General features: G+C 45.8%; 2 protein-coding genes across 8 annotated transcripts in view; one reads left to right on the top strand and one right to left on the bottom strand.

The window, feature by feature from the left end:
* CUL9 (cullin 9) overlaps positions 1-15,703 on the top strand; it is a 35,136-nt gene extending 19,433 nt beyond the window's left edge. The window contains exons 27-41 of one of the 7 annotated variants that reach the window (XM_039854485.1): positions 5,118-5,263; positions 5,410-5,539; positions 5,693-5,892; positions 6,345-6,595; positions 7,637-7,982; positions 11,587-11,727; positions 11,943-12,038; positions 12,270-12,433; positions 12,800-12,893; positions 13,414-13,488; positions 13,640-13,750; positions 13,911-14,028; positions 14,414-14,547; positions 15,196-15,269; positions 15,351-15,703. In XM_039854485.1, the coding sequence (XP_039710419.1) occupies positions 5,118-5,263; positions 5,410-5,539; positions 5,693-5,892; positions 6,345-6,595; positions 7,637-7,982; positions 11,587-11,727; positions 11,943-12,038; positions 12,270-12,433; positions 12,800-12,893; positions 13,414-13,488; positions 13,640-13,750; positions 13,911-14,028; positions 14,414-14,547; positions 15,196-15,269; positions 15,351-15,546 (2,276 nt within the window). In that variant the 3' untranslated portion in view covers positions 15,547-15,703. Of the gene's footprint in view, positions 1-5,117; positions 5,264-5,409; positions 5,540-5,692; positions 5,893-6,344; positions 6,596-7,636; positions 7,983-9,610; positions 11,098-11,586; positions 11,728-11,873; positions 12,039-12,269; positions 12,434-12,799; positions 12,894-13,413; positions 13,489-13,639; positions 13,751-13,910; positions 14,072-14,267; positions 14,548-15,195; positions 15,270-15,350 lie in introns of those variants that run through there. The other 6 variants (XM_039854484.1, XM_039854487.1, XM_039854486.1 and 3 more) reach the window with 6 other exon arrangements.
* A 387-nt stretch (positions 15,704-16,090) lies between these two features.
* On the bottom strand, positions 16,091-20,536 carry DNPH1 (2'-deoxynucleoside 5'-phosphate N-hydrolase 1). Its single transcript, XM_039854508.1, has 4 exons — positions 20,301-20,536; positions 16,806-16,874; positions 16,528-16,638; positions 16,091-16,344 (listed from the first exon to the last, which is right to left on the bottom strand). The coding sequence occupies exons 1-4, from the start codon at positions 20,497-20,499 to the stop codon at positions 16,196-16,198; spliced, it is 528 nt and encodes a 175-aa protein (XP_039710442.1). The 5' UTR covers positions 20,500-20,536; the 3' UTR covers positions 16,091-16,195.
* Between the last annotated feature and the right edge of the window lie 259 nt (positions 20,537-20,795).

The raw sequence follows: 20,795 nt of genomic DNA, 5'->3' as shown, positions 1-20,795 counted from the left end.
GGAATGTGTAGATAAAAAGAAATGTAGTCTCTAGGGACTACAAGTTCCTAGAGAAGGGTGAAAAAGTGTGGTTTAGAACTTCATTAATTCCTCTCATTATTTCTTTCAACTTTGTTTGAATTTGTTCTATTTTTCTTTTCTAATTTCAAGTTGCATGCTTAGTCTTTTCAGACTTCTTTCCAAATAAAAGTATTTAAGGCTATTTATTTCCCTCTCAATATTGCTTTAACTGCATTCTGTAAGATTTTCGGTTTTTTTTTTAGATTTTATTGAGGTATACTTAGTATTTAATGTAGTGCACAAATCTTAATTATGACTTAATTTTATATCCATATGTATTCCCATAATCATCCCCCCATATCAAGATGCAGAATACTTCCAGCACCCCCAAAGGCTTCCTCCTTCATGTCCCCTTTTTAGTCAGTATCTTCTTCCAAGAGAAACTATTATTCTTCCCTTTGTCATCATAGACTTGCCTGTATTTGAACATTATGTGAATGGAAACATAGAGTATGTATGCTGCTGTGTCTGATTCCTTTACTTAATGTGTGTGGGAGTGATCCAGGTTGTATCATTACTTTGTTCTTTTGTATTGCTGAGTCATATTCCGTTGTAGGATTATATTTACCCTTTTTGCTGCTGATGGACATTGGGACATGGAATAAGTTTTTATTATGTAGTATTTTTATTATTTTTTAGTTCAGAGAATTTTCTAATTTCCATTATTATTTCTTGATTTATTAGTTTTTTAGAAGTAGATTTAAAACTTGCCAAGTAAATTTTGTTTCATTTGTTTAGTTATCTTTTTGTTTTAGATTTCAACCTTCATTCCATTGTGACCAAAGAACATGGTTTCTGTGATTCTGAATCTTTTTAATTTATTGAGACTTCATTTATGGCCAAATAGATGGCCAAATTTTATGTGTTCCACATGTAGTTAGGAAAAATATATGTTTTTCAACTGCCATATACAGTGTTCTACATATTTCACTAAATTGACTTTGTTAATTACGTTATTCAAATCTTCTGTAAACATACTTATTTTGGTCTGCTTGATCTGTTACTGAGAGAGGTGTGCTAAAATCTATCATTATGATAGTGATTTTTAAATTTCTAAATATGTAAATTTTGCATTATATATTTTTGGCTATGTTATTACATACAACTTTAAAGTCATTTAACAGTGCCATCCAATATGACTTTTTGCGGTGATGGAAAAGTTCTCTTCACTGTTCAATATGATAGTGGCTCTTGAGCACTTGAAAATGTGACTAATTCAACTGAAGAACCGAATGTTTAATTTTATTTCCTTTAACCACATGTGGCTAGTGGCAACCACAATGGACTATGCAGGTTTAGAATCTTCATGGTTAATTAAACCTTATTATTATGAAGTGACCTTTGTTCTAGTAAAGCTCTTAAAGTCTAGTTTTATCTGGTATTAATAACACCAGCTTTCTTTAGTATTTTTCTAGTATATTTTTTTCTATACTTTTACTTTTTTTTGGATAGATCATTCTTTTAGGTCCCTTTTATTCTGGTAAAATAAGAATAATATAGGACATGGTTCCATAGTGTAGCGGTTAGCACATCTGCTTTACACGCAGAAGGTCCTGGGTTCGCGCCCCAGTGGAGCCATGATCCATGGTCTACGGCCATGCTACCCTGAACAAGTCTGATGTCTGATCTTGGAAGCTAAGCTGTGTTGGGTCTGGTTAGTACTTGGATGGGAGACCACCTAGGAAGACCAAGTGCTGTAGGCATAAATAGGAAAAAAATAAAAAAATAAAAATAAATAAATAAATAAAGTTAAAAAAAAAGAATAATATAAAATTTGCCATTTTAGCCACTTTAAATGTATAATTCATTTACCCTTTTACTTAAAAATGTTTTTCATTTAGAAATAATATCCAATTTACAGAAAAATTTTGAGACTATTACAAAGAACACCCATCTACTCTATCCAAGTTTACCTTTTGTTAACATTTTGCCCATTTTGCTTTTATCATTTGCTCTTTGTGTATATATACACACATTTATATAAATGTGTATATATGTACATGTAAATGTGTATATATGTTTGTAACTGTGTATATATACGTATATATTACATGTATACCCCCCCCACACACACATACACACACACTTTTTTCCCCTGAACCACTGAGAATAAATTGCATATATGCTGGCCCTTTTCCCCTAAGTACTTTTTCCTAAGAATAAAGATATTCTATTACATAACCACAATTCCTTTATCAGTTTCAAAAAAAAATTTAACATTAATATAATAGTTTAGTTTACTTTCCATATTCTACTTTTGTCGACTAACTTCATAATGTCTTCTCTTTTTTATTTTTTTTTTTAGTGCAGGACAAGATCCAATCTAGGATCACTCATTATGTTTTTATATTTAGTTGTCATGTTTCTAGTCTTAATCTGGAACAATTCCTCAGCTTTTCTATGCCTTTTATGACATTGACATTTTTGCAGAATTAGTCCTTTAAAATTTTCTAAATAGTTTCTCATTTTAAATTTGTATGGTATTTCCTCATGATTAGATTCAGGTTATGCATTCCTGGCCAGAATACTAAGTAAGTGACGTTATATACTTCTCAGGGTATTACATTTGGAATCACACAATTTCCATGGTTCCTCTTTTGTGATACTAATTTTGACAACCTGGTCAAGAGGTTATTTGATTACTGTATAGTTAGCATTTTTTTCCTCACTACTGCGAATAAGCAGTCTGCCAAGGGAGATTCTGTAAAACCATGCCAATATGCTCTCATCATAATTTTCCCCACTATCAATTTACTTTTACTTTTACCTTTGCCATACTCATATATTTTAGGCATATGTCTTGTAAATATCTAGAATTTATTTTGCATTCATCCTAACAATCTCTCCTTTTAGGTTGTTAATCTTAGCCTATTTATAATTACTATGAATGAGGATATATTTGGCTTTTATTTCTAAACCCTTATTTTGTGTATTTACCCTTCGTATATTTTAAAATTCTAGTTCACATACACAAAAGAACATATAAAATATATGTACAGTTAAAAGAAGAAGAATAAATTGAATACCTTTATAGATATGATTATACCTTGGGTTTTTGTGCTTTTTTTCTTCTTTTGGATTGATTTTTTTTTTTATTCTCTTTTTGTCTCTCAGTTTTGGAAGTTATGCATTCTATTTCTATAGTTGATTACCTTTATATTTTTAATCTGTATGTTTGACTTGTTAATAACATCACTTCCCATCTTCCTGAACAATAAAAAGACCATAGAAAATCTTAATTATAGCTCTAACTCCCATCTTGCTTGTTACTGTTGTTCTGTATTTTAGAGTTATATATTTTTGGTCATTGCTATTGTTGTTTTATCAGTTAAAGTTTTAACTGCTTTAGTCACCATTCCTTGTGTATCTTGATCCTTCTTTTTGAATTCAATTTTTTTCCTTGAAGTTCATCCTCTAGAAATTTCTCCATTGAGGGAGTATTGATGTATTAGTGGAAAACTTTATTAGTTTTTGTTCGAGAATGGTTTATTTTTACCCTCATTTAAAAAATGTTTTTACTGTGATAAATTTCAGACATAGGCAAAAGTAGATGGAACGGATAAACTCCATTGTACCAACATATACCGATTCATGGCCAGTCTTGTTTTATATATATATCCCTACTCATTTTCCCCAGCCCTCAAATTTAAAAGATAAGGACTCTGTTTTTAAAAGCAAGGACACAACAGTTATCAAACCTTTAGAAGTTAACAGTTCCTAATATCATCAAATATACAGTCATTCATATTTCCCTAATTATCTCGTTTTTAAAATTAGTTTTTTTGTTTATTGAGGATCCAAACAAATGCCACACATTGCATTTGATTGAGTTACATCTTTCATCTCCCTTAATCTATAGATTTCTGCCTCCCTTTTTCCCCCTTTGCAATTGTTTTTGGAGGAAACTGGATTCTTTGCCAAATAAAGTTGTTGACAGGCTAGATTTTGCTGATCGTATCCACATTGTGTTTGCTAGCATGTTCCTCTGTCATCTTTATTTCTTGAAAACTGATATTTAGCTGGAGAAGCTTATTCAGATTCAGATTTGATTTCTTGGGCAAGAACACTTCCTGGGTGGTATTGTGTACTTCAATGAGGAGGCTTGTTACTTACGTCTAGCTGTCTCTCTTTATGATGTTCAGATGGATCAATGGATTTCAGGGTTGTCAGTGTGATGTACACATTATATAAAGTCTCCTATCAGCTTTTCACTAGGCAGTCATTTATTATTGCTTAGGTCTATCATTTCATTAGGGGTTACGAACTAGCGATGTTCTAGTTTTGTCGTTCCTTCATGTATTAGCTGGAGTACTTTTTCTATAAAGAGAAACTTCGTCTTATAGTTACCCTGAAGTACAGTTTCTACAGGAAAGGCTTGATTCTTTCCTCTTCCCCTTTATTTTGACCAGTTTTCAAAATAATGTGTTAGTTTTCTAGCGTCCTCCAAAGATGACCAATGAGGTTTTTAAAATAAATATGCCATTATGAACTCATGGATTTTTAAAATATTTCATGTGTTTTAATTCATTGCAGGTGTTATTTATTCATTCATTCATTCATTCATTCATTTATTTGATGTTCAAATTGTCCCATCTTTGGCCAGAGAGCATTTGTCATGTTGGCTTCTTTTGATACTCCAATGCTTCCTCTCTTTGACAGCATCGTTGTTTTCTAGTATGAGCAAACATCGCAGGCTCACCTTGCCCAAGCTGTGACATAGGAGGAGGAAGAGACTCAGCCTAGTGGGTCTTTAAAACTGTCAGCTCCTTAAAGGCAAAACCCAGGTCTCTCTGGTATTTTTTCCATGAAGCCTGCCTGGCACAGGGCTAGTCACAGGGTGGGCTCCTAGATACCTGTAGGTTGCCAGGGAGGCAGCACAGAGGAAGCTGAGCTCTGGGAGCTTGTCAAGGCATCTCTATGTCTGTAAATTCTAGGGTCCTTCTCCCCACAGAGACTAGCAGGAGCAAACCTTAACTTAATGGCATACCCTCACCTCAACACCTAACTCCCTATTTCCCCTACTCTTGTCTCTGTCCTTCTCCTCGACATTTTCCCAGGTCAGAACCATCCAATCCTGGACATGGGACCACATCGGCGACTGCAGTGGACATGGCTAGGCCAGGCTGAGCTGCAGTTTGGGGACCAGACCCTGCATGTGTCTACCGTGCAGATGTGGCTGCTGTTGACTTTCAATCAGACAGAGGTGCCTCAGCTCCTCAGCCTTTTGTCTGTTTTCTGTTTCCCCCGTCTGCCACTGTTCCCCTAACTCCGTTTGTCCTTCCATTCTTTCTTCCCTCTTTTCTTTTCCCTTGACTATCTCCTTCTGATGGCCGCGTTTCTCCTTACCAGGAGGTGTCAGTAGAAACCTTGCTGAAGAATTCTGACCTCACCCCAGAGCTACTGCTCCAGGCTCTTCTGCCTCTCACCTCTGAGAATGGCCCTTTGACCCTGCATGAGGGTCAGGACTTTCCACATGGGGGTAGGTCAATGGGGGCTGACCTGAGACCATGCTCACAGGGGGTGGGGCTCTCAGGGTGGGGGGTGGTATAATAGGGAATGAGATTGGGGTCTCCTTTACCTCCACTCATCTGTTCCTTCTCCTTCTTGAGTATTGACTGGGAGTGCATTCCAGGTATGCTACGGCTTCGTGAACCTGGGCTCCGGCCCTGTAGGGAGGCCCTGTGGCTGATACCTCCCCAGAGGTACTTGAATGTAGAGAAGGATGAGGGCCGAACCCTGGAACAGAAGAGGAACCTCTTGAGCTGTCTTCTTGTCCGTATTCTCAAAGCCCATGGGGAAAAGGGCCTCCACATTGATCAACTGGTTTGTCTGGTAGGCTGAGAGGAGACCATGAAGTTGGGAGAGGGCAGGAGTTATGTTTAGGGTTGGGGATTGGAGCCAGGGGTCACCCTAAGGGAAGGTAAATTCTCTTAGTATGAGAACTCAAAGGGTTATGTTTCTGTCTGGGTTTTCTATTCCTGACAGGGCAGGTAGACTGAAGACAGAGACAAGACATGAATGTTTACCATGTGTCAGGCACTAAATCTAAGTTTGCATTATTAAGTCATTTAATCCACACAATTCTGTGAGATAGGTGGTGGTATTATTGTTATCATTAATATCATCATCATCCCCATTTGACAGATAAGAAAAATGAGGCATGAGAGAGTTAGTAACTTATCCATAGTCACACAGCTGTTAGGTGGCAGAGCTGGTCATTGAACCCAGGCAGATTGGCTCCTCTAGGTAAAAGTGGCCTGCCTGTTTTCTTTCCTCCTGTTCAGGTGCTAGAGGCCTGGAAGAAGGGTCCAAACCCCCCTGGAAGCCTGGGCCGCGCTGTTGCCGGGGGTGTGGCCTGTACCAGTACAGATGTCCTCTCTTGCATCCTGCACCTCCTGGGCCAGGGCTATGTGGAACGGCGTGATGACCGGCCCCAGATCCTGATGTATGCTACCCCAGAGCCCATGGGGCCCTGCCGGGGTCAGGCAGAGGTCCCTTTCTGTGGCAGCCAGACCACCAAGACCTCCAAGCCTAGGTAGCCACCCCCAGCCTCATCTTCCTGCTGCAAGGGCTCCAGGCCAAGAGAGAGGGATGGGGTCCCCATGGCAGATGGCACCACAGTAACTTGGAAGGGGTCATAGTGCCAAACCCAGGCTCTCTTGTGGAGAAACACTTCATTTCTTTCTTTATCTAACCCCATTTTCCCTCTCCCTGTTATTTTCCCCATTTTGATCATCCTCATTCACCTTCCTGGTGCCATCACCCCCTTCTTTTCCTTTCTAATCAAGGGCTTTGCTGTCCCCATCCTCCTAGAGCCAGCCCGTAGGCAAGGGACCCAGACATGTGAGCTCCTTTATATATCTCTCTCATTCTAAGCAAATATGAAATATTATGCTATATGTGTTGAGTGCTAACTATGCACTCTGCTCAGTGAAATATACAAACTTTAGTTTTTGGGAAGACTGTTCTACAGAGGAATTTGCTATAGGGATCCCCTAATTAGCTGACACCGGTAAAGCTTTTTACATCAGATCCGGTTCACCAGAAGTTGTTCCAGCACTGCTTTGATGCCTACTATTTGCATTGGGTATAAAATGAGTTATCTAGAGTCATCTTTCTCCAACTTTCACATATATAACATTACCTGGGGATCTTTTTAAAATGCAGATCTTGATTCAGTACAGCTCCCTGTGATACCTGTGCTGCTGGTCCACAGACCACACTTTGAGTAGTAAGGCTGTGAACTACTCTTTCTCACCAGATGTGCTGGTAGCTTTTTGGATGGGACCTACAATGGAACTGTCCCATCTACCGTAGGTCAGTTAATATCCTAACTCGTCCATTAGATTTCTGTAGTGCCCCCAGTCATTGTGTCAAACAGCTCTACCCCCACACCTACAGATGCTTCTGTGGAGGGCCCTGCTCTGACAGTTGGCTTGGGTGGTTATCCTCAGGCTGGTTAAGCAAGCAGACAGAGGAGTATGCAAGTGGGGAGCTGGGGCCAAGGTGGGGTTCAGTTAGTATGTTGGATAAGCAGGATGGGGAGACTGACAACTGACTCTTCTTTCTCCCCAAGCCCAGAAGCTTTGTCCGCCCTGGCATCTCTTCAGCTGCCTGCAGGCCGTACCATGAGCCCCCAAGAAGTGGAAGGGTTGATGGAGCAGACGGTGCGGCGGGTGCAGGAGACGCTGAACTTAGAGCCAGATGTGGCTCAGCACCTTTTGGCTCATTCCCACTGGGGCGCCGAACAGCTGCTGCAGAGCTACAGTGATAACCCCGAGCCACTGCTGCTGGCGGCTGGACTGTGTGTGCCCCAGGCTCAGGCTGCCCCCACATGCCCTGACCACTGTCCTGTCTGTGTCAGCCCCCTGGAGCCCAACGACGACTTGCCCTCTCTCTGCTGCATGCACTACTGCTGCAAGGTGAGGCCCGCCAGCTTCTCTCATGTCCTGACTTTCCACTTGAACATATTCCTTGGAAACTATTGGTTCCAGCCCCTGTGCTGCCATTTCCTAACCTGAGTAATGTTGGACAAGTCTCTTGGTTCCTCTTAAACTTTTGTCATGTGCTTTGACATTCTGAAGGGTGGTGGTTAGGATCCAGCGATATACCTCTGTGGTTCTCAAACTTTGCTGCATATTATAATTACTGGGAGCTTTTAAAGATCCCATTGCTCATACTTACCCCAGGCCAATTAAATCAGAATCTCTGGAAGTGAAACCCAGTCATTTGAAGCTTTAAAAGTTCCTCAAGTGATTCCATTGTTCAGCCAAGTTTGAGAACTACTGATACATACATGTGCATGCACACACAGTATATACATAAATTAAGGTGCTTTGTAAATGAGAAGTATTATTAAATTGGTGATGACTATAGTTTATGGTTTCCATTTCACCGTTCAAGTCTCTTTATCTCAGAAATCATCATTTCTTTTATATATACTCACATTTAATACAAAAATAAAAAGAGATTTTGTAAACCAGAGAATAGCACAAAAGTAGAAGAGAATTATGGGAAGGCAGGACTTGCAAAGCAGAAATATAGGAAGCTGGAGGTCGGGGAGTAAGTACTTAGTCTTCAAAGTCAGGGAGGAGGGGGCTGAGGCACAGGGAACCAGAATGTTGACTATCTGATTCCCTGCCTCACAGCTCTTAAAACTGATACCAAGCCCCCATACATCAGCTTAACAGGATGAGCACCCTTGTTGCAATGAATTCTAGCTGCCTCTCCCAACAGCGTCTCCCAGTGGTGGGTGATCTCGGATATGTGCATTGCATGCATGTGTACCAGCACTTTTTCTCCTTCTCTTTTGCTCAGCTTCAAGTTACTCTTCTCCCGTAGGTGCCTATGCTCCCTTTTTTTTGTTTGTTTTTTACAGATTCTTATTTATTTCCTTGACACTTCCATTTTTTTCATTCAACTAATTTTTCATAGACTTTCTGTGTGTATAGACAGCACTAGGTGCTGAATGAGGGCGTGGGAAGGTCTAAGTAAGCAATGACCCAAGTGCTCATCATAACTAAGCAGCTAATTGTTTTGGGAACTCACTCTGGGCCATTATGCTGTTTCACATGTGTTATCTTAATTCCCATTCTACTTCTATGAGGTAGGTATTTTTACTATCCCCATTTTATAGACTACAGATAAAGGCACTGGGAGTAGGAAGTTGCCAAGGTCAGGATTGGATTTTGGCAGTCTCACTCCAGGGCCCTCCCTCCACACTTACGATAAGTGCAAGAAAAAGAATATTGTAGGGTCATGTAGGAAGTGACGGGTTAGGAGTGGGCTGAGGAGTTTTTCAGAGACTTTCAACTGGGGAGGTTGGGGAAGGCCGCTCTGCGGAGGTGGATGTCTGGGAAAAGAATGTGGTGGACAGAGGAAAGAGCAAGGACAAACAGTGAAGCAGCGGGACAGCGGTAGGAGAGGAGATCTGGGCGGTGGACAGGGGCCCGATTGGGTTGGGACTGGCAGACAGTGGGTTTTACTTTGGGGGAAGCCATGGTGGGTTTTAAGCAGAGGAGTGATATGATCTGATTTACATTTTTGAAAGGATCACTTTATGTGGAGAAAAGGCTTGGACGGAACAAGAGTGGAAGCAGGGATACCAGTTCGGAGGCTGTTGTACAAAGCGGCAAGAGAAGGTGGTCGTTTGGCCTAGGGACAGCGGGGAAGAGAGGAGTGGACGGGTTGGGCTGCATTTGGAGGTGGAGCGGACAGGGCTTGGGGGAATTAGAAGTGGGGTCTTAGGACTAGGGAATCGAGGCTGATTCCTGTTTTGTTTTTTTTTTACCTGAGCATATGGGTGGATGGGATGTGTCATCTTTTACTGAATTGGGGGAAATATTGGGGCTTGGGCTGGGGCTAAGGGTGAAGAGCAGGTTTTTGAGAGTAAACTCAGTCTTTTGTGACCATGAAGTTTGAGCTCCTTGTTGGACACCTTTGTGAGAATGGCATGTGGACAGTGGGTTTTTGAGTTCAGAATTAAGTGGAGAGGCCAGGCTGGTATCCCTCAGGGAGAGAGAAGTAGGCCCAGGCACTGAGCTTGGGGCACCCCCACCCTGTAGAGAGATGGAGGCAGGGAGCCTGAAACTGCCACTAAGAAAAACAGGCCAATTGAACAGGCCCCAGACAGGGAGAAGCCTATGAATAAGTCACAGCTGAGTGGTATAAATGACATGCAGGAGAACTCGCAGCAGGGAAATCTTGGGGTCTGGAGCAGCTGGAGGCAGCTTCCCAGGGTGAGTCTGAGTGGCAGGCAGGATTGGCAGAGGGCCAGAGGGGGGCGCACAGGCTGGAGACCAAATTCCAGTTGGGCTGGGCAGCAGAAACAGCATGAACCAAGAGCAAGCCTAAAGCAGAGGGCCTCCTTCTGGGAGTGGAGCAGCTCCAAAATGAGACAGTCAACTGATTCTTTGTCCTCTGTGGCTGTGAGGGATCCTGTTGTACCTGTGTGCCTGCAAGTGTGCGGTCTGAATTTGGAGAAATTTCCTCTGTTTTATTTCAGAAATACAGGAATTTTACATCCGACTTCCCAATTTATTTGGATTTGTTTCACCATAAAAAGAAGTTTGTTTTGTTTAGTTTAGTACTTCCAGTAAAGTGCTTTCCATTTATCCTGGAGCTTTAATAACAGTGATACATGTGCTCTCCTGGGGGTTAAATGCACCATTTTGGAAAGCTCGGCTGGCCATTGGCAGTGTGAGGGAAGGGGTTGTTAATGGAGTATTTTAAGAGGCTTGGGATGCTGATCATGCATAAACCATGTAGATTTGATGGGGGTAGAAAGACCATTTATCGGGACTGGCTCCTGCAGCAGTTTAGGGGTGGACAGGATAATGGCCTGGTTTAGGGTGGGGCCGCGACAAGGGTGCAAGACAAGGATTCAAGATTCAAGAGATGTGAAGGTTCCGACACCGGGGCTGGGAGACCGGTGGTGCTGTTGATCGGGATTTGGGAGATGCAGTGGGCAAGTCCGGTTCTGTAGAGAAGCGGTCGAGTCTGTAGGGGTGAGAGCCTCAAGAAGGGCATTGAAGTGAGCAAATGGAACAAGGAGGAGAGGCCACAGCTGTGTTTGCAGTTTCCAAGGCCAGTCACTCGGTGAGGAGAAGAGGACCCACCTCTCAGACCTTCTATCTCTGACCTTCTTGTTCTCTCCAGTTCTTTCTTACATCTCTTCCTCTCCTCCTCTGCCTCCTCCTCTGCCTCCTCCTCCTCCTCTTCCTCCTCCTTCTCCCTTCTTTCTTCTTCTTCATTTCTCTTTACTCATTCCCTCCCAATCCATCCCAATAATAATTATAATGAGGCTGCTATCCTGGCCCACACATCCTCAAAGAAAACTGTAATTTGGGCCAATGCTGGGAAAATCCTTGGAAGCCAGGAAGATTAGTGTCACTTTTGAAATTGATCTAGAAGCAGGCTTGTCTCTGGCCTTCTGCGTCGTCGGGGAAACTGCTAGATTAGTGACCAGGACACCATCTTGTGCTGCCCTCACACTGTCCCTTAGCAGCCCCTCCTTTTCACTCCCAGTCTTGCTGGAATGAATATCTGACAACGCGAATCGAACAGAACCTTGTGCTGAATTGCACCTGCCCCATTGCCGACTGCCCTGCGCAGCCCACTGGAGCCTTCATTCGTGCCATCGTCTCCTCGCCAGAGGTCATCTCTAAGGTATCCCCTCCCCTGAAAGAGGCTCCAGTGCATAGCAAGAGGGGATGGCTCCAGGGAATGGGCTGACATGCGGGGTGCTGGGGGTCCTGGAGGTGTGGCATCCTGGAGATCCAGGCCCTCACCTGGTGGAACCTGCGTCCCCATAGTACGAGAAGGCCCTCCTGCGTGGCTACGTGGAAAGCTGCTCCAACCTGACCTGGTGCACCAACCCCCAGGGCTGCGATCGCATCTTATGTCGCCAGGGCCTGGGCTGTGGGACCACCTGCTCCAAGTGTGGCTGGGCATCCTGTTTCAACTGTAGCTTCCCTGAGGTGGGTGCCCACCCCAGCCCTGATACTAAGCCAGGCTCCATACCCCTCCCTACTCAGCACCCCACCCTGCCACACACGCACAGATTCTGCCTTATCCTCATCCTCTGCCAGCAGAGTTCCTGTAGTCCTCCAAATGGATCTCCTTCCCTCCCTCCCTCTCTCCCACACATACCAGCAGGGCTGCCCTCAGTAAAGGCTGGGCTGTGTACTCACCACCTCCTCCTATTCTAGGCACACTACCCTGCCAGCTGTGGCCATATGTCTCAGTGGGTCGATGATGGCGGCTACTATGATGGCATGAGTGTGGAGGCCCAGAGCAAGCACCTGGCCAAGCTCATCTCTAAGCGCTGTCCCAGCTGTCAGGCTCCCATCGAGAAGAATGAGGGATGTCTGCAGTAAGAAGGGGGTACTGTGGGTGCTGGGGGAGTCAGCAGGCACGGGAGAGGGTAGGAGGCCTGATAATAATAAAGGGGGAATGGGGCTTACCAGAAAGCTGAGCAACAAGGGCAGTTACTCATCCACCCTCTCCTGGCACCCTTCGAGCGATTCCAGGATCTTATAGCTCCTTCCCCCACTTCTAAGTCTACACTGTATGGGGGAATTCAGAAGCAAGGGTGCATTCAGTAGGGATGGGTAAGGTTAGGAGACTAAGGACATGGAGGGGCTAGGAGCATCTTTAGTGGCATGTCCAGGCTTTGGGCATTCCTGGTGTGGCCCTGGCCAGAGGCAGGAGCTCTTTGACCAGCTGGCTTCCTCCATAGCATGACCTGTGCCAAATGCAACCATGGATTCTGCTGGCGCTGCCTCAAGTCCTGGAAGCCAAATCACAAAGACTATTACAACTGCTCTGCCATGGTAAGGGGCCAGGCACTGGGAGGAGGGTAGAGGCCCAAAGGCAACTAGGATGAGACAGGCCCTGGGCAAAGAGGGCTCTGTGTCCAGAGCAGCCGAACAGTTTGGGGGACAAAGGCTCAGTGGAGAGAAGACAGAAACTACCTAGGCCTATAGGTACCTGGAGGCCTGTCCTGGGAGGTCTGTGCATAGAGACCTTCAGCCCCAAAGTGGGACTTCTCACAGTTAGGTGGGTTGGTCATTCTCAGGACAGCAGGACAGAGCAGAGAAGAGCAAGGACTCTTGAGTCAGAGCCTGGCTCCACTGCTCAGTGTGTGGCTTTGGGTCAGTTTACTTGTCCATACTTTAGCATCCTCATCTTTAAAAGTGGGTAATAATATGTCCTACCTCACAGAGTTCTGAGGATTAAATGAAAAAATCTGCATAAAGTGTCAAAAAGCCTCTATGAATGAATGACAGCTAGTCTGGTGAGCCCCATTCTGTCCCAGCAAAACACAGTAGCCCTCTCATCATGTCCTTACAGGTAAGCAAGGCAGCTCGTCAAGAGAAGCGGTTTCAAGACTATAATGAGAGGTGTACTTTCCATCACCAAGCCCGGGTGAGCGGGGAGGCAAGAGTTGTGTTGGTGAGGTCAGAGGGCTGGGGCAGATGGCCGGGGAGGGGCCAAAGGTCCCAATTGGAGGGGTGCTGTTCTGACTGCATGAGACAGGGCTGCTTGTGCTGGCACCGATCCACCTTCCTCTGCACAGGAGTTTGCTGTGAACTTGCGGAACCGTGTATGTGCCATCCATGAGGTGCCCCCACCCAAATCCTTCACCTTCCTCAGTGACGCCTGCCGGGGACTTGAGCAGGCTCGAAAGGTTGTGGTGGGTCGGGGAGTGGGAGGAGAGGATGTGCCAAGGGGGTCTGGTGGGCTGGACGCTTTCCTCTAACCTGCCGGGATGGGGGAATGAGGAGGAATCAGGTGGTAGGTCAGGTGCCATGCCTCAGAGGGGAGAAGCCTGACTTGGGCCCCCCTAGGTGCTGGCCTATGCTTGCGTGTACAGCTTCTACAACCAGGACACAGAGCACATGGATGTGGTAGAGCAGCAGACTGAGAACCTGGAGCTGCACACCAATGCCCTGCAGATCCTCCTAGGTGAGGCCTGCCCCCCCACCCCACAAAACATCCGCCTCAACAGGTAACGCAAAACAGCACCCCCACCCCAGCTCTCCACCTGCACTCTTGTCCTCTTCCTCTTTCTAATTCATAGCCTCATCACCGTTGGCCATTAGCTTTTTAAAATTCTGTTACAAAGTTATACAGTACATGCTGTAAATGCCTGAGGGCACAGATCTTAATCTGACACTTTGATTATGATCTGTCCCTACCACTAGAGTGTAAACCCATAAGAACGAGTGTCTAGACCTGGGCCTGGTAGATGTTGGTGGAACTTGGTAGATGTTCAGGAGGTGTTCGTTGAAGGAAGGAATAGAAGGGATGAAAAAAGAGAGGGAGTCCCCATGCCCTGCCCCCTCTGCAGAGGAGACCCTACTGCGGTGCAGAGACCTGGCCTCCTCCCTGCGCCTCTTGCGGGCGGACTGCCTCAACACGGGCCTGGAGCTGCTCCGGCGGATCCAGGAAAGGCTGCTCGCTATCCTGCAGCATTCCACTCAGGTATGCCGCCCCAACCCTGAACCTCCTGTGCCCATCACAGCCCTTGCCCTGGGGGCATCCAGAAGGAAAGGCATTGTGAATGAATGGATGCTCAGAGACCTGGGTATGTGTCCCAGCGTCTTCCTGGATGCTGCTGGAGCTGGCCACATAACCACGTGGCATTGCCTACAAAATAAAGGAGTTAGCCCAGGTTTTGATCAGGGGTATTTAGTCAGATGCTTGCTCATCAGAATCACCTGGCGAATTTTTTAGAATCCCAGGAGTAGGGGCCAGGGAGTTAGGATCCACTGAGGTTCTTTCCAGTTCTAATACACTGATGTTGAGTCTAAACTGCGTCCTGCCTTTAGGGAGCTTACAGACTGGTAACTTGGGCAGAAAAGACATGAATGTACACTGTAAACTCCTGAAGCACATGGCTGGTATGCCTCACTATTGCGTCCTGTCTCTGGAGACCACTTCTGAGTTAAATTACACAAGGCGGTGGTTTGTGAGGTGCTGTGGTGAGGGAGGGAGAGCAGGTGGGAGCATTCCCGCCAGGGGCATGGCACCTAGTAGGCCCTCAGACAACACTGGTTGAAGGAATGCTGGGCACAGAGACCTAGAGGCCTCAACTCTCCTACTCCACACATCCTCCTGTCTCTTTGCCAGGACTTCCGGGTTGGTCTCCAGAGTCCATCGTTAGAGGCCCGGGAGGCAAAAGGGTCCAACGTGCCCGGCAGTCAGTAAGTCAGGCAGGCCCAGCCATGGAGGGGGTGGGACACGCCAGGCTTCCTCTGGGGCTGAGTGGCACGCTCTCCCCCAAGGCCTCAGGGCTCCTCAGGGCTGGAGGTGGATGAGGAGGAAGAGGACAATGAGGATGATGTGCCCGAGTGGCAGCAGGATGAGTTTGATGAAGAGCTGGACAACGACAGCTTCTCCTATGACGAAGAGTCAGAGAACCTGGACCGAGAGACTTTCTTCTTTGGTGACGAGGAGGAGGAGGAGGAGGCCTATGACTGAGGGGCAGGGTCCAGGGAGCCCCTGGAGCCGCCCCAGAGCTGCGGGGCTGAGGGGCTGGGGTTCGCCTGTCATGTGCTGTCATGGTGGGGGTGGCAGTCTGCTGCGTCTGCAGCACCCTTCATTTGCTGAATAAGCTTTTCCCATGTGCTTCTTTGAATCAGGCTGGATGTCCTTCCCGGAGGCCACCTTACTTCCCACACCCAGACCCCTCATTCTTTATTGCTTCCTTTAGACCTCCAGACTCTTCTGTCATTAGAGCCCAAAGGCAGCTCATTTGACCTAAGCTGATAAAGGGAAGTGAAGGTCCACATGGTACAGGGCCAGGCGCAGCCCCAGCCCCAGCATCAGGGGAGATAGGCCATCCCCCACAACTGGCCTTCCCTTAACACTGTTGAATGTTCCTGGCAGGAGCTTGAGGGCATTAGGAATCGTCCTCCTTTTGGGGAACTACAGGTTTTTAAAGGGTCTCATTACAACTCGAAGTGAAGTGGGGTGGGAAGAGGATATTACAGAGGACTTGTCCTGCCACAGCACACATACAAAGTTAGGATTATAAACATACTTTTTAATTTGGTATTGGGGCTAAGAGGCAGGAATGGTACTAGAGCAGAGTCTGGGATCAGAATTATTTAATAAAGTGGGTTTTAAGTCAAGTGGTTGGGGCAGGGGAGGAAGCCACCTGCTCAGGAGGATCAGCCTCAAAGTATCGATCCAGCATGGCCTCCACCTCTCCCTCTTCGTAGTCCCACACCTGGAACCGCGAGCCATCTGCTGCTCCCCGGATCATGGCTGAAAGCACTAGGAAGGTGGAATAAGGTGAAGATGTCTCCCTTCCACCCTCCTCCTTCTTTGCTCCCTTCCCCTGCCCTTGTTGTGGGTAGCTACTGTACTCATTAGAGACCCCCAAGAAAAAGGCTTTGGGCTGAGTCCTCAGAAAGCTGGGGAGGGAAGGAGTTGCCATCCAAGGCTTGACGTTCTCACCTCGGCCAGACTGCGGGCGGAACAGGCACAAGATTCGCTTATTGAGGGCCACGGCCCGGCCCAGCTCATAGCCTACACCCAAGGATGGCTGGGTCACTTCAGCCACAACCACTAGGAAGAAAGATGAGACTGAGGCTCAATACTGGCTTGTAAGGGAAAGATGATGGAGTGGGTGTGGTGAGGAGGGGGCTCTAGGGACTCCTAGGTGGGGAGGCCAGGCACGTTCAGGGGATCTAACACCCCAGAGGAGTTCCTAGGAAGGAGGAAGGGCCACTCACCATCTGCTTGCTGCAGCCAGGCCAAGTCCTGATCATGGATGAGCCTGTCACCCCTAGCAGCCTCTTCCCCTGTAGTTGAAGGAAAACTGGTCAAGGTTTAAAATACATATTCTCATCCTGGTCCTCAATACTTAGTATCTCTCCTCTGCCTGCGCCACCCCCATATCCACCCTGTTCAGGGAGGGAGCTCGGAGATATACTAGATGATGTCCAAGGGCCTGCCCAACACTGAGAGTCCATGAAAAGGAGTGAGGAAATGGAGTAGCCATAAGAAAAATTCAATCCTATGCAAGCTGGCATGTGTGATTAGGACCAGATGAGTGATACAGATGAACTTGAGGGAAGGATTAACTCACTGTGGGTCATAGTGATTAGAGTTGGAGAGAAGGAGGAAGAACGTCCCAGGTTGGGGAAAAGGCACACAAGAGCAAGGACCGGCCCATACAAGGACTGGATGGAGAAAGACTAGAATAATGCCTAATAGAGTGACTCTCAAGCTTTGGTGGGTACCAGAATCACCTGAGAACGTGATAAAACTACAAAGACCCAGGTGTCTGAGCCCAGCCGATTCATGAGCACTCTCCAGCTGATTCTCATACCCACCAAAATTTGAGAACCACTGCATGAGTTGAAGGTAGTGGGAATGAAAGTAGGAGAGGCATAGCGGGGTCAGAGGGCAAGGATCTCAGTGTTCCAGCTTGATTAAACGTTATTCATTAGGGCTGTAAGGCTCACAGCCTTACAGTCCCCATATCACTGGAGAACTTGTTAAAAAGATTCCAAGGCTTCATCTCAGACTACTGTATGAGAATATGTATTTTAAACAAGCTCCCTCAGATTATATTACAGCACACTAAAATAAAGTTCGAGAACCACCAGGCAGGGGTAGACATACTGTGAAACCAACGAATCTTAAGCTTCAGGGTCCCTTACATGCACAGGCCCTTTCCAACGCCCTAGCAATCTCGTGATTTTGTCTTTTTAAAAGAGGTCTCCCAGAATTGTATTAAGTCTTACAAATCCTGGCTCTGCTCCTGGGTAGGGCAAGGGGAAACACTTAAATTTTTCTGAGAGTCTAAGAGTTCTAGGCATAATTTTCAAATAAACTAGAAGAGTCAGCGAGATTCCAGATCAACTGATCAAAACCATGTTTTAGACTCAGCGTAAACAATTATCTGAAAAAGAGAGCAATCCCATTTACAATAGCATCGAAAGCAATAAAATACTGAAGAATAAATTTAATCAAAGAGATGAAAGATCTCGACACCGAAAACTGCAAGACACTGATGAAAGAAATTGAAGAAGGCACAAATAAATGCAAAGGTATCCTGTGTTCATGGACTGGAAGGATTAATGTTATTAAAATGTCCATACTACCCAAAGCCATCTACAGATTCAGTGTAATCCCTATCAAGATTCCAATGGCATTTCTTATAGAAGTAGGAAAAACAATTCTAAAATTTATGTGAAACCACAAAAGATCCCAAATAGCCAAAGCAATGCTGAGAAAGAATAAGTAGGGAGACACCATAATTCCTGATTTCAAGCCGTGCTATAAAGCTACAATAATCAAAACAGTATGGTACTGGCATAAAAACAGACATAGACCAGTGGTATAGAATCAAGAGCCCAGAAATAAACCCATGCATATACAGTCAACTAATATTTGACAAGGGAGTCAAGAATACTTGACAAAAACTGTCTTTTCCATAAATGGTGCCAGGAAAACTAGATATTCACTTATAAAAGAATGAAACTAGATCTTTATTTTACACCACTCAAAAAATGGACTCGAAATGGATTAAAGACTTAAATATAAGATCGGAAATCATAAAACTCCCAAAAGAACACAGAGGAAAAATCTTGACATGGGTCTTGGTAATGTTTTTTTGGCACAAAGCAGGAAAATAAAAAACAAGTGGGACTACATCAAACTAAAAAGCTGCTTTCTGCACAGCAAAAGAAATGATCTAGACAAAAAGACAACCTTACAACAGGAAAATATATTTGCAAACCATGTATCTGATAAGGGGTTAATATCCAAAAAATATAAAAACTCATACAACTCAATAGCAAGAAAAATAATCCAATCAAAAATGGGTAAAGGACCTGAATAGCTGTTTTACTAAAGAAGGTATATAGGTACATGAAAAGGTGCTTAACATTACTAAACATTAGGGAAATGCAAATCAAAACCATCATAAGCGATCACTTCACGTCTGTTAGAACGGCTATCATCAAAAAGACAAATAAGAAATGGTGGTGAGGATGTAGAGAAGGGGGAACCATTGTGCTCTGTTGGTAGGAATATAAATTGGTGGAGCCACTATGGAAAACAGTATGGAGGTTCTTCAAAAAGTTAAAAATAGAATTACTGTATGATCCAGCACTCCCACTTTTGATAATATAACCAAAGGAAATGAAAACACTATGTTGAAGTGATATATACATCCCTGTGTTCACAGCAGCATGATTTACAATAGCTGAGATATGGAAATAACCTAAGTGTCCATGGGCGGATGAATGGATAAAGAAGTTGTGGTACATATATATAATGGCATATCACACAGCCATGAAAAGGAAGGAAAATCCTGCCAGTTGGGAAAACATTTGAGGGACTTTGAGGGCATTATGCTAAGTGAGATAAGTCAGACAGAAAAAGACAGTATGACCTCACTTAGACATGGAATCTAAAAAACAAACAGAAAAACCCAAACTCCTAGGAAAAGAGATCAGATTTGTGGTTACTAGAGGTAGAGGATGGGGGAATGGGTGGGGAAATTGGATGAAGGTGAAAAGGTACAAACTTCTGGTTATAAGAGAAATAAGCGCTGTGGATGTAATATGATGACTACAGTTACCATGGTGTATGGTTGGTTCTTTGAAAGCTGATCCTAAGAGTGAGTTTCTTTCTTTTTTCTTGTATCTATATGAGATGATGAATGTTAACTAAACTTATTGCGGTAATCCTTTCACAATATATGTAGGTCAAGTCCTTATGAAGTACACCTTAAACTTTTACAGGGCTATATGTCAATTATACCTCAATAAAACTGAGAAGAAAAAAAAAGACCCAGCAGCCAAGAGCAGAACACATTGGTAAGAGCCTGATCAAAAGGCCTGGAAGAGACAGACGGTGGTGGGTGTGGGGTCTAAGAGAACGCAGATACCTTGGTGGCAAAGCGGGAAGCAGGAGGGTTAGCTTCGTCTTAGTTTGGGGAGAAGATGCCAGCAGGTGACGTGGAAACCACAGCAGCCCCATCCACGCCCATCCTACCCTGCCCTACAAACGCCCCTGGAACGAGCAGAAGAAAGTTCTCCAAGAAGGAACCAGACACCGGGATAATAACAGCGCGGAGACTAGGCTCACGCCGCAGCGGTACGGGGCCTGGCCCCCTTTCCTAGGCTGAGGGCAGTTTCGGTGAAGGGACGGGGACTCGACCCCTCCCGGTCAGGCAGCCCGCGCCCGGAGCCCCGCGCCCCCCGCGGTCTCACCGCGCGCGCTCAGCTCGGCGGCCGCCACGTGCTCCGTGAGCACTGCGCCGAAGCGCCGCAGCCGCGACACGATCCGGCGGTACAGCGCCCGGTCCTCACGTCCGCCGCGGATGCTCCCGCAGAAGTACAGGGCCCGGCGCCCTCGTTCACCCGGCGGCCCAGGCTCCCCGCGCTCCCGCGCGCCGGCCACGGTCGCCATCTCCACTGCCACCGTTCACCTTCTCGCGCCAGGGGGCGCCAGCCCGCGGCCACGTGACCCAGGCGGGCCGGCCGGCGCGGGGCTCTGGTGCCCGAGTGCTTACACCTGTGAAATGCGGAGGAGTTGGGAGGATGGGTGAGGACACCCATGTGAACCCACTGCCCCTGGACTTCTGAACTCGAACTTGTCCCGGAGGGTCTCATGGTCCTCCCCACCTAACCCGCTTCTCTCCCTGCTGCTCCCCAGTCTTCGCCTTGCCAGTCAAAGGCAACTCCATTTTCCCAGCTGCTCGGGCC

The sequence above is a fragment of the Pteropus medius genome, unplaced genomic scaffold (genome assembly GCF_902729225.1).
Source record: "Pteropus medius unplaced genomic scaffold, Ma_sr-lr_union100, whole genome shotgun sequence".
Taxonomy (NCBI): Eukaryota; Metazoa; Chordata; class Mammalia; order Chiroptera; family Pteropodidae; genus Pteropus; species Pteropus medius.
This window is presented reverse-complemented; position numbering and strand designations above follow the sequence as displayed.